Source organism: Mauremys reevesii, linkage group 2, assembly GCF_016161935.1.
Source record: "Mauremys reevesii isolate NIE-2019 linkage group 2, ASM1616193v1, whole genome shotgun sequence".
NCBI lineage: Eukaryota > Metazoa > Chordata > Testudines > Geoemydidae > Mauremys > Mauremys reevesii.
Window position 1 is genome coordinate 153,312,882 of NC_052624.1, and position 18,030 is coordinate 153,330,911.

General features: G+C 44.7%; 1 protein-coding gene across 3 annotated transcripts in view; it reads left to right on the forward strand.

Annotated features, from left to right (window-relative positions):
- The window catches only part of EBF2 (EBF transcription factor 2), a 173,698-nt gene that overhangs the window by 7,290 nt on the left and 148,378 nt on the right, over window positions 1-18,030 (forward strand). For all 3 annotated transcript variants that reach the window (XM_039522209.1, XM_039522210.1, XM_039522208.1), the window contains exon 6: window positions 3,947-4,015. In XM_039522209.1, the coding sequence (XP_039378143.1) occupies window positions 3,947-4,015 (69 nt within the window). The remainder of the gene's footprint in view (window positions 1-3,946; window positions 4,016-18,030) is intronic.

Genomic DNA, 18,030 nt, shown 5'->3' on the forward strand with positions numbered 1-18,030 from the left:
CACCACGCATCTTCTAGTCAGACAGTGACAGATGTATCCTTAGCAGGAAAGTTGTCTAAATATTGATGTGGATGCAACAATCTGTCATCTCAATTGAAAGTTTAAAATCTCAACTCCCCCCCGCCCCCCGTATAATGAGTCCCTTCAGTTAGAGCTTTTTATTTATTTATTACAGTTCTGAACGTTTTAGCAATAGGCTTTATGCGTTTGGGCTATTACAGTGTAAAGAGAACTGTCCATCTGGGATGGAGGTCTCTCTTAAATATCCAGTGTCTTTTTTCTTTCAATGGTAGGAAATCAAGGTAAACAGTTTTTTCTCATGGAATAACGGTTTGTAGTCATCTTGTTCTACCAATTATCAACTAAGAGAAAACTAGTTGTTATGCTTCTGCCAGCAGCCCGCGATGCCCTTGGTGTGCAGAGGGTTAAAAGGTATTATAATTTGAACAGAAGTAGTCTCAGGGCCTACAGCTGGCTAATAACAGAGTTGTATTGAGTGCAAGCGAGCCCCACAGCTGTGACTTTCGCCACAAGGCTCAGACTAGACAGGAGCGCTAATCAGCTGGGCCAGGCGGCCACTGGGGCCTGTGTCTTTATCGTCCAGATGGTGTGAATTTAGACACTTTTGTTATGCAATTGCAGGGAGGAGTTGGGGAGAAGAAAACAAAACAAAGGCCACCATGCTGTGAGCTTATTTGAGTTTGAAATTAGAGACAGATTTTTTTTTTTTTAAAGTTAAGGGCTGAATTTTAAAACCATTTTAGTTGAGCTGGTGGGTGGGTCGGGGGGAAGGGGATGCATAAGCCTTTCTTTGATATAGGGCCTTATGGGGCATCTAGTTTCTAGGGCTGGCTTTGTTGTTCTTGTTGGTTGTTGCTTTTTCCCCAGTACGCTTCATATTGCTAGACTTATTGTATCCTGTGTGGGTCTGATTATATGAGAAAATGACATAGCTCAAAGCGTGGTAAGGATTTATTTTTGTGATGATAAGAAGTCTTAGGCCCTGATCCTACAACTTTATGCAAGTGAGTAATTCCAATGGGACCAAAGGAATGACGTGTGTGTGTGTGTGTGTGTGTGTATAAAGTTACTCAGGTGCTTAAATATTAGCAGGATCAGGATCTAAATTTCCACTTAAAGCAATGTTATGGGCCAAGTACTGGAGTCAGTCAGATTTTTACCATTGATTTACCTGGGAGCAGGGTTAGCCCAGTAAGGAACAACTATTATATAACGACCCAGTTGGAAGATTGTCAGTATTTAAATGCCACAGTGATAGGTTGTTTGAAGTCCCTTGGATAGGGGGGACCTGAAGATTTGAGATGGACTTCAGATGAAACTCCTGACTGGACTATCCTGAAATTTTGGAAATAATCTGATCCACTGCTAAACTTGTCATCTTCTGGAAAGGGGTAGTGCTTTCAGGATAAAATATTTCATGTGTTCTGGGGCTCAGAAAGTACTAAGGTGAGAGGAAATAGTTTAGTCATCTACCAAAAATGTGCTACAGTGGAGGCAAACAATGAAAAAATGAATATTTGAAAAGTGCTTGGACATCTTCAGGTCAAAGGCATATTTTTAGTAATGCTTCAAAGCTCATTAATGTGATAAGAAAGTATGCAAACTAAATCTAACAATGAGATGGGTTTATACCAGGAAGCAGGTATGTTGAATCCCAAATCTGCGTAATTTAATCTAAACAACTCTACAATGTGCTGACAACCTTTCTTGGAAACATGTGTGGACAAAGAGATTTGGTGTAGGTACTATTGCTTTATTCTGTTTGCATGTTATTGTGACATTATAATCTGATGTGTCTGTCTGAGTTATATGACCATAGGATATCTTTTGAGTATTATTGCAAAGAAAGGAACTGGTTTTTGTTAGTTAGCAATTAAAAAAAAACCACATCAGTGTAAAACTCTTTTAAAAACTGAGCTAGTTTTTTTGTTTGATAGCGGCAAAGAGTATACTGCATTAAAAATGAACAAGAGATTTGCTCCTGATTTCATTTCCAACTGGTCATAATATATGCTGCTTTAAAATAGAAGTCAACCCTTCTACTCTTCTAAATGAGGGTTTTCTGTTTGTTTTTTCTTTAGAATAGAAAATCTGAAATCTTCAATTTTTATTACCAAAGTATGAAACTTTGTCTAAATGGCCAATGGGCAGTGAAACTTATACAAGGTGCACTCAAAAACAAGTTAGAAATGGGAGTGAAGGGAGGAGAGAGTCTCAGCAGTTGTAAATTATTATAGCTTCACTGAAGTCAATGGAGCTATGACAGTTTACACCAAATAAGTACCTCCCCCAGGGATTCTCATATATCTAGTGAATCCTTTATTTTGAAAGGAATGGACTCAGTGGATAACTGTGGGATTGAGGCAAAGGAATACAAAAAGTGTCAAAATCATTCACGTTAGTGCTGCTAATGAAAGAGATCTGCTTGTTGCATCCCATCTTGCTGGGCTGTGTAAACTCACAAAGGGAAAGCCAGGCAGTTCCTGTCCATGCTACAGCTTGCCAATCAAATGCATGTACTTAAAATGCTTAATAGCTGTGAGATGGCAAGTTTTATGTCCCTGTTTATATTTTAAGCATTGTATATCTGAGTATTATTGACTTCAAAAGAGTTAATCCTTCATATTGTATTGCCTTGGACTCATTCATGCATTTTTATCTGTTTTTCCTCTGGTCAGAGCAATTCCCTGTGGAAAGCAGCTGAATTCAGGCTAACTAGGAATTTTGAAAATGCGTTCAGCCCCCTCAAAACCACTGCACATAAAATTGAACTGTCTGGGCCAAATTCAGCTCTCAGTTACATTAGCGTAAATCCAAATAACTCCATGAAAAGGCAATGGGACTAGCTGATTGGATTTATGCTGGTGTAACTGAAGCTGATCCACTGGTGGTTGGGGCAGAAGGGAATTTTGATACAGTGTGCTTAAATGTTGTTTCCCGCTGCTAACATCCTGGTTATGTCAAATGGAACTGTTTGATTTACCACAGCATCAGGATTCTCATAACACGTCTAATGGGCTGGCCAGATAAGGATCCTGGCTTTTGGTTTTCAAAGAGAATGGGCATGTACAAGGGTCTTGATCTGGTGCTAAGTGCCCTGTCTACATTGACGGCAATGAGAGTCGAGTGCTCCGTTACCTCCCAGACTTGGGCAGCAGTGCTCTCGCAGGATATATGTGCATGCATGTATGTACGTACACAAGCTTACACGCGCACACACGTAGTATGCGTGTGTGTGTGTATCTTTTAAATAAAGTCCTTATGCTGTACTTCAATCATTGTATCCCTTTGGGGGCAGGGACCTTGTTATCTTGCATATGCTTGTAAAGCCCTAGACATACCCATGGGAGAGAGAACTTGTATGTTGGTAAACTGGGTCCAAATTATATTGCATGTTCATCAGAGAGAGGCTGATGCATACAATTTCTATGCCATCCCATTGCTGACCACACTGTATAAACTTTGTTACATTCCCATTTATAAATAGGGTTAACAGATGTGGAATAAATGGGCAATCAATTATTACAGAGTCCAACAAGTTAGTAGGTTGCTTATAACCCTGGCTTGTCATCAGCTATGACACCTTCTACTGGTGGGCTTTTAACCGTCTAGAACACATGCTGTTCATGTCTGTTACATGCTTACAACATCTGTTAAACATTTATAAATGGAGCCTTAATATAAAGTGTGACCATATTGCTTTTCCTTTTGGCTGAGATTTTCAAAGGAGACTAAGGGGAGCCGAGTGTCTAAATCCCGTTGACATTAAATGGGAGTTGGGCACCTCCCTGAGACCCCTTTGAAAATCCCAGTTAGAATTTTCTGGATACCACTTAAATGTCCACAATGCCTTTAGTACAGAGTTCATTGCTTTGCCGTTAATACTCACAGAAATCCTCTCATTTTGGTCTCCTCCCCTCTCCAGCCGGTGCTGTGAAAAGAAAAGTTGCGGCAACAGAAACGAGACTCCCTCGGATCCTGTGATCATCGACAGGTAGGAAATAAAGCTCTCGCTTCCACACTATCCACCAAACCAAACCAAACTGCTGGGGTTGCTTGGAGACAGCCATGGGTCTGTCTCTCTCCTGTGCTTTGATGTCTATGCTGCACAATCCTAAAGGGCTACCCTAAGAGCTGGTTATTTTCAGAAAGGGTGTGGGCTTCCTTCGGTGGAATTTTTTTATTTTAATGCTGTCCTACATCTACCGATTTAAATTTGACCAAGTATTCTGTGCATGGTAAGTCTCTGACTACTGTCTATTCACCTGGGATGGGATCCAGCTGGATCACTGGAATAGATACAGTTTCAAGTAACCTGGCAGCTTCATTAAAATTCCTCAACAAAATAATGATGTTGCAGTTGCGGCTTTTTTGGGAAACACGTGATCCAGGTTTTAAATGCATGGTTTTGGGATTACCATACATCTTCTCCAATTTCACATATTTCTTGGCCTTCAGTTTCTGAGGGGGGGGAGTGTGTGTGTGTGTGTATTCAGTGACAATGTAAGGAGGCAAATTCGAAACTGATAGAAAAGGAAACAAATTTTTTTTTGCACTGCCTGCAGTTAGCCTGTGGAATTCATTGACACAAGATATTGAGGCCAAGAGCTTAGCAGGATATAAAAAGGGAAAACAAGAGTATGCAGTGTTCTTTTAATAAATATTAAATAATACTCAACTGAGCGCTTTATGTAGAGAGATCTTAAGACCTCATGCTTCAAGGCAAATGCTTCTGTCATCAAGGGTCAAGAGGAAACTTTTTTCCTTGGGACAGGTTATTCTATAGCTACCTATTGCAGGGTTTCTTCTTCTGTGGTACTGGCCATAACTGGAGATAGAATATTGGAGTGGATGGACTTTGAGTCTAATTTCTTCGTTATGCCTACATTGAGTGCATAACATTAGTAGCATATCTACATAGCATCTTAGTCATAGAATATTAGGGTTGGAAGGGACCTCAGGAGATCATCTAGTCCAACCCTCTGCTCAAAGCAGGACCAATCCCCAAATGGCCCCCTCAAGGATTGATCTCACAACCCTGGGCTTAGCAGGCCAATGCTCAAACCACTGAGCTATCCCTCCTCCCCTACATTTATACTTGGAATTAAGAATGGTCAGGTTAGTTTGAATAAGTATCTATAATTCCCTTTCCTCAAATTGTTACTAGACAATTTGATCCTAATCCTTTACGGAGGCTCTGAATTTTTTTAGCTGCTTTTTTTTCTTTGCCTTTATCTTTGCACCTTCAGAGTGTGGCTGAGACTAAAGATGGAAATGCCAAAGAACCACAGTATTCTGGCTAGAAAAAGAAGTGCTGGACAGGTCATATTGAGCTTGTCTGCACAATTTCTAGCCCATATTTGGCTGACTTGAGGTCTGGTTTGAGTCTGTATTTGAGAATTATCCAACCTCAAGTCTGAACTTCTTGAGGTTTTCCCATTGCAGCTGGGGAGACAATATGGTGCACTGGCTGAGGAGTCAGAAGATCTAGGTCCTATTCCTGGTTCTGCCTCAGACTCTCTGTTTGATTTTGGGCAAGTTACTTTCCCTCTCTGTGCCTCAGTTTCCCCATCTGTAAAACAGGAATTATGCTGTTTTAAGTGATTTGAAATCTGTGAATGTAAAATGCTTTGGAAGGGAAACTGTTATCTTATAGACAGCCCAGGGCTTTTCGTTCTAACCCAACCTTTGCAATACTTCATTTCTGAGGGATCTTTGAAGACATTAAGTGTCATAAAGTCCTTTCACCCCAGTCACCTTCATTGGTGAGAATTCTGCCACATGTTAATGATAACACAGGTCCCTACCTGTAACAAAGATGATTCCCACCAGATACATGGGAGTATGTTCCAGATGTCTGTCGACTGTTTCATATGAAGCTTGTTCCTCTTTCTGGCAACCATGAGGGGGACTTTTTGCCAAATAATTACAAATCAAGTAGAGGGGGATTAGATGCACTACTTAGCTGAAACAGTCCATGCATTATACTTGTCTTTAAAGGCCGTCCTCCAGATCAGGGCTGGAGCAGTGTGGGTGGAGTATGCTCTGCCACTGGGGAGCAGCGGGCTCTAGTGAACAGGGCACTGGACTGGGAGTCCAGAAACCTGAGTTCTTTTCCCAACTCTGCCACTGACCTGCAGTGTGACCTTGGGCAAATTGCTCACCTCTCTGGCATCTGTTTTCCCTCCCACCCTTTGTCTGTTTTGTCCGTATGGATTATGAGCTTGCCAGGGCAAGGACAGTCTTAACCTGAGTGATACTATAATGTAAATAGAATAATACTACCAATGATGTACCTATTCTGTGGATAAACAGAATTTAATTTTCCAGAATCTGGCAATCCGGCACCTTTCACAAGCACTGAAAGCCCTTTTAGGATTTTCAAACTAATCAAACAAAACTATAGTCAATGAATGATCCCCTCTTACCTCCCCACAAATGCTTGGGAGTAGTATGTGTTTCTGGAACCATCTGAGAAGCTGGATTCTAATTATTTTAGGGGATTTTACATTGTTTATTGGTAGAAAACAAACTGCTACAGCTAGGCACGCCGCACAGGCAGGTCACATTCCTCCACAGTCATACGTGCTGGTGTGTGTGTGTGTATTTAAAGAGAGGGTTTTTAAAATTATTATTCTAATTCAGGGGCCGGCAACCTTTCAGAAGTGGTGTGCCGAGTTTTCATTTATTCACTCTAATTTAAGGTTTCGTGTTTTTAGAAGGTCTCTTTTATAAGTCTACAATATATAACTAAACTATTGTTGTATGTAAAGTAAATAAGGTTTTAAAATTTTTTAAGAAGTTTCATTTAAAATTAAATTAAAATGCAGAGCCCCTTGGACCAGTGGCCAGGACCCAGGCAGTGTGAATGCCACTGAAAATCAGCTCACGTGCCGCCTTTGGCACATGTGCCATAGGTTGCCTACCCCTGTTCTAAATAATGGCTTGTTAGTTTAATATTGGCTTCCTGTATTTATTTATTGTTCTAACTTAAAAATATTAACGTTAAAACTATTCTTAGAGAGAGCTCTGCCATAGGTTGAAGCAATATTTAAATATGGAGATTGAGATGTTACAATTTAACAACCGTGTTGGAATGTAGCATTTCTTCGGTGAGTGACTATCACATACTTGAAGGCAACTGTGGCTCTGGATTGAAAGGAGCTAAAGTTCCATCTACACTAAAAAAAATTAATAAATTGCAGGCATGATGACCGAGATCTTTGCTGTCAGCAGGGCTCCCGCTGACTAGTCGGGGGGACCCACTTACAACATGACCTCATTCTCTTCTGTTGGGCAGGTAGGACCGATCAGTGCTTTACCATGGCCCAGAAATGTGCTGAAGTCTCGTATTTTAGCACAGTTCAGGGTCGCTGGTGAAACACAGTTTAGTCAGTGTGCAATGCAAGATTGAACCATGCCTGGGGCTCATCCTGTTGTCTGGGGTTTTCCAAGGAGCCTGAGGAAGTGAAGTGGGAGCTAGATGCCAACCTCCTTTGGGCTGTTCAGAAAACCCCAGCTGCTGTAACTGAATCCTCTGACCCAAGTGGCTGATGCCACATAGATAGACCTTGGTTCTGCAGACTTGAATTTACTGAGGGGGACATTCCTTTCCTTTCATAGCAGTTAATGTTAGTCTTGTCTTGAGCAAGGACTGCAGGATCAGACCTAGAGAGAGAATGAAAAATAAAGGAAGAAAGAAGGGAAAGTTTGATGAAGAAAGCTTGATGTTCAGCTGCCTCACATCCAGAATGAATCTGTGCGAGAAATGAGACACAACTAGTCTTCCATTTAGAAGGGAAGGAAAACTGAGATCACCAAGGGGCTGGCTGGATTGAATATGATGCACTAGCATTCCCTTTCTGCCTCATTCAGTTCATAGGCATTGCTGTTGCTGCAAGGGTTTGTGAGAAAATGGTGATTGGCACATGGGAAGGCCCATCTCCATTGTAATCCCTACCATGGTAGGGGACCTGATTGTTACATGGCTAAAACCGGATTCCATCTTGCAGCATAGAAGGGACTAAAACATGCTGCATCACTGCGAAAGGCTGCAGCGCGGTCTGGGAAGAAACCAAACACTTCTTAGTCCCCTCTGTTTATTGTTTATATTCACAGTGCATGCTGGGGTGCCCTTTTGTTTCAAGCAGCTTCCCCAGACATTGTGGCAGTTAGTGTAGTTAAAACTAAGACCCTAACTAAACATATAGGATGCTAACTTAAGAGTGCAAGGAGCAACTAGCCCAGAGTCTATTCCCATGCTGATGCAGGTTATGCTCTCCCCATCTGACAACATATTAATCTGACCATGCACTCGGATTCAGCCAAGAGGCTGAATTCTTGGCCCAGACCTTCAGCTGGCACGAATCAGTGCAACTCCATTGGAATTACGCCAGTTTATGCCAGCTGAGGATCTGGCCCCCTTGTGTTTTATCAGAGATGTTACAACCCTTTGAGCTGAAGAATGCACCTTTCACCCCTTTAATTATTTTTTGCCTTTTGCCTGCACTCGTAGCCTGGCCTGTTGTAAATTCCACCCATGTGGTGCTGTGCAGTGACAACTCGGTGACTTTTGTGGCTGAATCATGGGCATCTTGTGTTTATAGTTAAAGACGGGGAAATAGTTCAGTGGGAAAAATAACATCAGGCAGCCCTGAACAAAGTCCAAAAATCGTCATGCTGAAAAAGGCTATTGCTGCTGTAACCTTTGCTCCGGGGACTCGATTTAGATCCTAAGGACCTAGTAGTTATTTTCTTCTCAATCTTGGAAACTGATGTTTTTCTATATGTATTAGAGCATGAATGTTGCCTCGCTTGCATTCGCCATCCAGCCATCTCCCTGGGTAACTATCTGTAAATTACCTAATATGGTCCACACCCCTCCAAGCGAATGCTGATGCAGAATCCCCCTAAAGACTCATTCCAGCCTTACCAGTGGAAATCACTTACTCAGCAAAACACTGAAGAGTTATTGCGATTTTAGGAGCAGGCAGGTGTGCAGAGCTGTTATTGACAGGAAGACTCTTCCCCCAGTGCTTCCCCTAACTCATAGCTTTATGTGTTTGCTCTTCAGCACACGGATAATGTTGTCAGCAGGATGTTGGTTGGGTGAGTCTCACTTGGGTTGTGCTCTCCCAGTGGTGAAAAGTTTTCTCGGTTGTTGCTGTGTCATTCAGGATTTGATCCGACTGCACAGTGTCCATTTCCCAGTGTCTGGAATATTGTGTACAGGGGGAGTTTTTGGAATAAAATCAGTAAATTTCCCCTCTACGTTTTTCCCTCCCCCTCGCGGTGGGCCAGATTCTGATCTCACACACCCTGGTTCCAATTTGAAGATGCTTCCTTGACTTGAATGGAAACACAACAGATTTACACCGGCATAACTGAGATCACAATCTGACCCATAGCTATCATTAATGCAAACTATATATTGTACTTGTAATGAGGAATCTTGCTACCCTAAATCCTGCTATTGCAGCCTTCCATATGCAGAATGGGTCAGATCTCCAACTAGTGTAAACAGACCTAGCTCTGCTGGTTTCAGTATGTTCATATTTCAGCATGTTCATGCATTAATTCTATACCCCAGCCCAGTCCAGAATAGTTCCCGAATGGGTGTAGCCTCCATTGGATCCTCCCTCTTGGTTTATTTTTTAAGTTATTATCTAGGATCTTGGCAGCGTTATGGACTCTGCAAAATTATCGTGTTCCGCCAAAGCCAAGTTGGAGTCTTTCCTGTGGCTGAAATGACACTTAGTGCTGTTGCAATGTATGGCAGCTTCTGGAATGTAGGGTGTTGCCTCCAAGACTAAGATTTTCTCATATGCGGAAGGAAATGCAGGATGACAGTAAAACAGTGCAGGAATTCTTGAGGCAGATCTTTGGGAAATTATAAACCCTTCCTCTTGCCAATGAAACTTTGCAAGCTTTTGTGGTCTGTATCCTAGATATCATTGAGTCTGGTTATTTTTCAGAGCCTGAAGTATAACTGAAAAGGAAAAATGGTCTTGTAGGTGAAGCATTGGACTGGGACTCAGGAGATCTGAGTTCTATCCATTGCTCTGCCAAGAACTCCCTGAGTGACCTGGGGCAAGTCACTAAGGTCCCCATCTACAGAAATAGAGGTGATAATGCTTTCTTTCTCCCATCCTCTCTCTGCCTCAGGGGCGTCTTTAGCAAGTGCGGGGCCCGATTTGAACAGTTTCAACGAGGCCCTGGCAGGGATGACTTAAAAAAAATGTAAAAAAACACGTGGGGCTTGTACTCACCAGGCGGCGCTCCTGGTCTTCAGCGGCAGGTCCTTCACTCGCTCCAGGTCTTCGGTGGCACTGAAGGACCTGCCGCCAAAGTGCTGCTGAAGACCTAGAGCGAGTGAAGGACCCACCACCGAAGACACGGAGTGCTGCCGGGTGAGTAAAAATTAAAAAGGAGCCTCTAGCCAGGGAAGAGATTCTCAGCCACTTGCCCCCCTCGGCGGCCCTGCCCCTGGGCGCGGGGCCCTCTTAGGCATGGGGCCTAAGATTTGGGGGAATTGGTGGAATAGGCCTAAAGCCGGCCCTGCTCTGCCTTGTCTATTTAGCTGTTGGGACTGTCCCTTACTGCATGTACTGTTTAGTACAGCGCCTCGCACAGTGAGGCCCTGATCTCACCTTTGTCCTCTAGGTGTACCGAACTACAAATGTTACCTGTGCTTACACAGGGGGGCTCTCTGTGGACCATAGGGCAGTTTGAGTCCACTACTGGCTTTGAGTTACTAGAACTTGCTCAGGCAGCAGAGAGATCCTGGGTTTAGTTCCCATTGTTGAAGAGGGGATTGTTCTGGAAAGAGCCGAATGCATATTTGGGCTCAGTATGGAAGCACTGATAATCCCGGGGATAAAAGAGAGGAACAGAATTTGAGTGAGCTGTGGGGTGAGGTGGGGAATATTATCTTGGTTTAGAGATGTACTGAACTTCTGCAAAAGACTGAGGGCTAGATGATCCTTACCTGGGCCAGTGGAGCGATGCTGGTTTATAGCAGCTGAGTATCTGGCACTATAATTTCAGTAGGTGGTGCACCGCAGAATTGGTCAGATATTTAGCCATTTGCTGGGCTAGTAAAAAAAAAAAAAAAACTCCAAACCACCAGCACTTGTTAGCATCTCTGCAGAGAAGCCAAAGAAACTGAATTACATGCTTTCACCCTAGGGGGGTCATCCCTTCTCAGCAGAGATGGGCGCAGTGGGGATGCAGTTTGCCCTGCTGCTACCCATGACATCGCTGCTGTCTGGCTAACCGGAGGGCTGAAGTCTCCAGGGCTGTCTGGCACATTTCACAACCACTGAAAGTCACTTCAGGCAAGACAGTCGCTGCCAGATACAACTATTATAAATGTGCCACTGCAGTGTCCGTGTAGCGTGTTGAAGGGCTGGGTTTGATATGCCAACGTAAGAGAGGGGTTATGTTGCACCATGTCTTGCTGCAACCCAAGTGACAGCTGTGATTTATACATGCATTTTTTAGATTGCACACTCATATTGCTCACTGGCTCGAAATATCTGGAGGCGTCTCTTCAAATTTCTGTTTTTCTGTTTTCAATGATGTTGGTGGTTTTTCCTGCCATCTGTAGCAGAAATGGATGAGGAAACCCTATGTTCTAATGGTTAGAGCGCAGGAGTGGGGGATGGAAGACCTGAATGTTCCCAGTTATGCTACACACTTGCTGTGTAACCGTACGCAAGTCACTTAACTGTCCGTGCCTCAGTTTCACTTTTGTGTAAAATGGTGGTAATGGCCCATCTTTGTGAAGTGCTTTGGGATCTTGGCATATAAATTATTATTATTTTTTTCATAAATCTCTTCTAGCAGCAATTCTCAATACTTGGTCGCTTTGGAGTTGTTCTATTTGGGCCGCTTCTAATTCTATTAATTTCCCAGCTCCTTGTGAAGCTGCCAGGGAGACGTAAATGACTCTCTGAAGCTGCTGCTGCTATGGAGAGAAGTTATGAGAGTGAAGGGGCTGCAGCTCTTTGCTGCTCCCCGCAGTCCCCCTCCAGCTACCTCCCTCACTCCTCCGAAGCCTGCAGTGATCTCTGCACTTGTCCTAGGCAGTCAAAGTTCTTTGTTTGCTGCTAAACCCAGCACTCCTGCAAAGAGCTGCTGTTGTGCCATCTGTCTTTTTATGAATTTTTTAGTAGATTGGATGTTTGCGAGAAATCAGTAAGTTAGAATGCACTAGCCCAGCCATTTGACAAGTGGTTTCTTAGTCCCTTTAAAAAAAAAAAAAAAAAAAGAACAAAACCAAGCCCAAGTTTTTTTGGAACACTCCAGATTCCAAAATGGTAATTTTCCAAGTGAATACCGGAAGAACAGTCACGTAGATGGCGAGCAGAGCAAACTGGCTGCTGGTTTCAGCGTCTCACTTAATCAGTTTGTATGTGGCCAGACAACAGATTTGTCAGGGAGCTGAGTCAAAACAAGCATAAGAATCTCCTTGAATGCATATGCCAGAAAAAAGGGAAGGATGGTCCAGTGGTTAGGGTGCAAGCCTGAGATTTGGGAGACCCAGATTCAATTCCCTGCTCCACCACCGATTTCCTGTGAGCCTCTCTGTGCCTCACTTCCCCATCTGTACAAATGGGATAATAGCACTGCCCTCCCTCACAGGGGTGGTTGTGATGATGATAAATACAGTAAGGAGTCTGAGGTTCTTTGATACTGTAGGGATAGGAGCCAGGATTGCCGGAAACTCCCTAGAAGTGGGGGAGCCACTGGTGCCTGAACCCTGGCCTCCCTCACCCCTGCCTTTCCCTGAGGTCCTGTCCCTGCCATGCTGCTTCTCCCAAGGCTCCACCCCTCCCTGAGACTCTGCCCCTCCCTAGACTCACCCCCCTCCCTCCATTGCTCGCCCTTAAGGCAGGTAAAAAGTGGAAGGGCATAACCCTCCCACTTTTAAAAGTGACAGTGCTATACTCCGTGGTCCCATCCCTCCCTGTTCCGGTGCCCCTGAGAGGAGCCATATAAGTACCTAGATAGAAGAAGAAAGGGAAGGTAGATGCACTCTCAACATGATGCTGTCCTGTAGTAATGATTTTTGGGTGGGATGGGGTGATAGGTAGGAAGCAGGAGTAGGAGGCGGGAGATGGGTCCAGGATTATTTCTGGAGGTGGTGTCAGCAACATACAATGGGTCAGAGCTTCAGCTGGTGGAAATTCACATAACTCCATTGAGGTCGGCCAGGGGAGGTTATGGCCCCAGAATTCCAGGCTGGCCAAGGCTGTATGCCTGTGCTAAACTTTATTTCTTCTTAAAAGTTTCCCATCAGTGCTGACAACTGCTACCACTGGTGGGAAATCTTAAGAAAATAAGTCTAATGAGAACAAGTCCCAAAGGACTTTAGCAACTGTGCGATCTGATAAGATCCAATGATGCTGTAGCACAATTTGGACAGCCAGCGTGGGTGGAGTCCAACCTGGTTAGACTCTCTATGCTCTAACCCGGATAAAGAGCATTGCTGCCTGGTTAACCCCATGTTAGGTTCCTGATTGGCCAGCTCAGAGTGAAATCCTGGCCTCACTGAAGTCAGTGACTTAAATGGGCAGGAGAGGATTTCACCTAGTCTAAGCACCAAGGCCAGTGTAAACATAGAGTAAAGGGGTCGAATGGCCTGAGAGCAGCTAATAATAAGGGGTTTCAACGGGACAAAAGGGAAGGGCTAAAGGAGACAACAGTTTGAGTAGCCATTAGAGCCAGTGAGTTTAGAGGGGAGGGAATGGAAGAAGCATATGATGAAGACAGTTATGTGGCGCAGCTGGCTTCCCACCAGGACGCACGCATTTGGGTGTGTAACGCACTTGGGAAGTGTGGTGTGCATTCCCCTTTGTGGTTGATCCTCCCAGGGCCAGTGGTGTGCTATGACTCCCAGCATATGGAGAGTCAAACCGTAGAGATCTGTGCTTTGGTGCTGACGGGTCCCAGGTTCAAATTCTGCTAGCTGACCCTGTGGGCATGTTGTTACATGAGCACATTTCACCTGGACGCAGTTCTCATAGGGAAACCGTGCAGAATGCTCTTGGGGTCTGCTGGTTTCACGACTCACATTGAAACCCACGGGGGCTGAATCCCTCCTACCCCCATGCACACACAAACTGAAATTGGAAGGGAGTTTCCCATGAGCCAAAATTCTGTGTGTACAGGAGAGGAGGGTGGCAGTTGTTTTTGGCCTAGTGGGTTTAATAATTCAGACACACAGTTCTGGGTGTATAGAGAACAGATGGGCTGGTAATCAAACCTACATGGTTTCTGCCCGTGCTTTGCCAAAATGAGTGTCCAACTCATTGGCCCCACCCACACTGGAGGGATGGGAGGTCAACAGTGGTGGAGTGTGGAGAGCCATGTTAGACGCTTGCCCAGGGTCTGACATGGCTACCCTAGTGTACCGGGGCAGCAAGTTTGTATAATTTTTAGTGGTGCCCAGAATGGATCCAAGTCCCGCCCCTGCCCCCACACCTGCCTAAGGCTCTGGGAGGGGGTTGGGGTGCAGCCTGTGGAAGGGAGTTTGGGTGCAGGAGGGGTGAGGGGATGGGTGCATGCTCTGGGCTGGGGCAGGGGGTTGGCATGCAGGAGGGGGTGGGGGCTCAGGAACTGGGAGGGAGTTTGGGTGTGGCGTGCAGGCTCTACACTGTGGCAGGGCTTTGGGGTGCAGGAGGGGGTGAGGCGCTCACCTTGGGCGGCTCCCGAAAGCAACCCGCACACCCCTCTGGCAGCGGCTCCTAGGCAGGGGGGCCAGGGGTCTCTGTGCGCCACTGCCCACAGGAACCGCCCCTGCAGCTCCCATTGGTCACAGTTCCAATGGTAGAGTTGGCACTAGGGGTGGGGGCAGCGTGTGGAGAAGTGACACGTCGTCCAGGAGTAACACGTTGTGCAGAGCGAAGGTGGGCTGGAAGACATTTTAGCCGCACTTCGCTGCCAGTGGTGGGGGTCTGCAGGCCCTTTTCAATCACCTGGGGGCGGCAGGCAGGCCCGGGAGATGCTCCAGGGGAGGCACGCGGGGGCGGCAAGCAGGGCTGGGGGAGAGACCTGGCCCCAAACATTGGGGGAGCTGGGGCCCTGTTCTCTGAATATTCCTGGAGCATGGGCACCACGGGCCCATACAACTTGCCGCCCCTGTAGAGTACGCTTCCTCTGCAAATACCTGACCTTAAATGCTTCCCTGTTCCTTGGCACCTTTCCACCCTCCTACCTTATCCTCTGTCTAGACCTTGTTTTATGGACTTGTGCCCTCTTCTCCCACAATTTTGCTATTCATGACAGTCTCCTGATTCCCTTTGACACCTTTTTGTTTCTCTATAATCCCTCCCTTGGTCAGAGCATGCTTTCAACAGCTGTTGTTCCTGGTGGGCTCCCTTATAATCCTCATCCTCTCTTTGCCCCCAATTCCTGCCTCTGTAGGCTGTTTGCTTCATTCCCCTTGTATGTCATTCCTGAAGGCCTCCCCTCTGACAAGTGGGGTCTGTTTCCTCCCTTTCTCTTATTCAGTGCCCGATCCAAAGTCCACTGGTTTCCAGAAGACTCTCATTGATAGACTTTGACTCAATCTCTCATTCCATATGTGATACTTATATTGGCACTGAGTACTGCAGTATATGAGTGCCTCAGAATCTGTAAAGTATTTATCCTCTACATCCCTGTGAGGCAGAGAAGTGCTATTTTCCCAAATCTACAGGTGGGGAAACTGAGGAACAAAGAGACTAAGGCCCAGATCCTCAAAAGTATTTAGGCTGCTGACTTCATTAGTTTCATGCTCTGGGCCTAAGTCACTTGCCCAGGGTCACACGGGACATCTGTGACAGAGCATGGAATTAAACTCCGATCTCATGAGTTCCAGGCTAGTGCTCTCACTACTGGCCCATCCTTCCCCTCTTATATGTAACTAACTTTTCCATTTATGTTTGCAGTGCTGTTGCAGCCATGTTGGTCTCCGGATATTAGAGAGACAAAGTGAGGGAGGTAATATTTTGTTGCCAGACCAATCTCTGCGGGTGAAAGAGACAAGGTTTTCCGCTTACTCAAATCTCTAGCAGTATAAGCTCGGAAGTTTATCTCTTTCACCAACAGAAGCGAGTCCAATAAAAGAGAATACCTCACCTACCTCCTCTCTCTAATTTCCATTATGTCTTTCTCTTGTTTCCTTTGTAACAATAATGTGTTTCTCCCTTCCAAACCCCACTTCTTTTCCAACCTCTGTTAATTTCCCTCCCAGTTAAAGAACCTGGTGCTTATTTCTCTGTGGGCGTTCCATTTATAACTCCATGTTTGGTGGTTTTTACTTCAAGTGGAGTCCATTGAGCTTGTAAATTGTATTGGATCAGTGAGCCTATAATGAGGCTTCTAAGTCCAAACAGTGCAAGTCTGCTGGGATTTTATTGTTCATAAAGCTTCTTCCCTGGGGAGTGATAGTCATTAGGTGTGTGCTGTGTTTAATATTTGGTCATGACAGGAAGCAATAATTTTCGTTCTTTACTGTGGCTCCTGAGTAGTTTTTAAGTAGTTGGCTTATTTGAGTCACAGGGACTGTGAAGCAATTAGGCAAAAAAGAGCTGCTGTTCTCAGTATGAATTTGTATTTATCCTACAAATGCTATTAAATAAATGTGGCGACTTATCGCCATGTTGTGGCTTTTAATCACAGTTTTGCCCCTCTTGTGAACTCCTTCGGTCTGTAGCACCCGACGGGAGGTGGCAGAAAGCTGTTATCATCAGACAATGGTACTACTTTTACTGGAGGTATTGGATATTTATGCCTTCAGAACAACGACAATCTGCGCTGCTGTCTGTGCATTGTTAGCCTCGTCCCTTACAAGCCCAATCCTACCCTTGTTGAAATTGACTTCAGTGGGAGCAGTAGCAGGCTTATGTTTATGTATTTTTCCACCTAGAAGTTAGTGGTAAATAATTTGGGCCAAGGTTTTTCAAAAGTGATGAAGGATTTTGCGAGCCAAAAATTAGGGAACCCACTTGAGACATCTTAAATGGGCCTAATTTTCAGAGAGCAGATACTTAGCACTAGAACTGGTTGAGATACTTTTGTTGAAATGTAAGAGGGAATTTTTGTTTTTTTGGGGGGCAGAGGGGAATGAAAAGCTTTCATTTGGGGTAAAATTTTCTGATTTTCACCTGAAAAACCAGATGCCAAGAACCATAATATATTCAGGTTATTTTTTTGGGGGGGGGGGTGTCAAAAACTATTCCATGGAAATTTGGGGGAAGCATTCTTTTTTCAAAATTTCTTGTGATCATTTATAATTTTTCAACCAGGTCTACGCAGCATTTTCTGAAATGCTAAGGTGTCTCAAACTGAGCCTCCAAAATCACTGGATCTTGATCTGTAGTTATTTTCCAAAGATCCATGCCCTCTCCTGGTTCCTGAATGCCAATGGTAGCTACAGAAAGAACCAAACTATTAATTTAATAAAAAATCTTCTGAGCTATAGGTGGTTTTTTTTTAAATTTAAATATGTGTTTCAGGTGGTGTGTGGGGTGAAACTCTCTCTCTCTCTCTCAATTTTCTTCCCAGTAGCAGCCTGACACAACCAGCATGAAGAGGACAAATTTCACTCTCTAGCTTCTTTGGCTTTCTGGTAGAAAGTTTTCTTTTGACACCGGGAAGTGGTAACTTAAGTCATATATAAACACTCCCTCCACTCTTGTATTGCACACAGGGATGCAAAGTTGGGGCAGCAGAGAGGCAGGGTGGCGGAGGTAGGGGTGACAATGCAAACTGAGATCTGTCGCTGTCAATGCGGTTCCATTGCTGCTGTGCATAAGAAATTATTCACAGGAAAGCAAATCCAGCCCAGAGAGAGGTTGCATAAGGTGCAGCTTCCTAGCAGTCAGTTGGCGGAACTCCAAGGTGTGTGGAGTTTTTTGTTTTGAGAGCGATCCTTCTCCTTTGGGGAAGGGGTGGGGGTTGACTGTGGTGTGGTGCCTGGTGAGAGACTTTTTTTCAACTGATCAAGGGCACCCTCCCTTC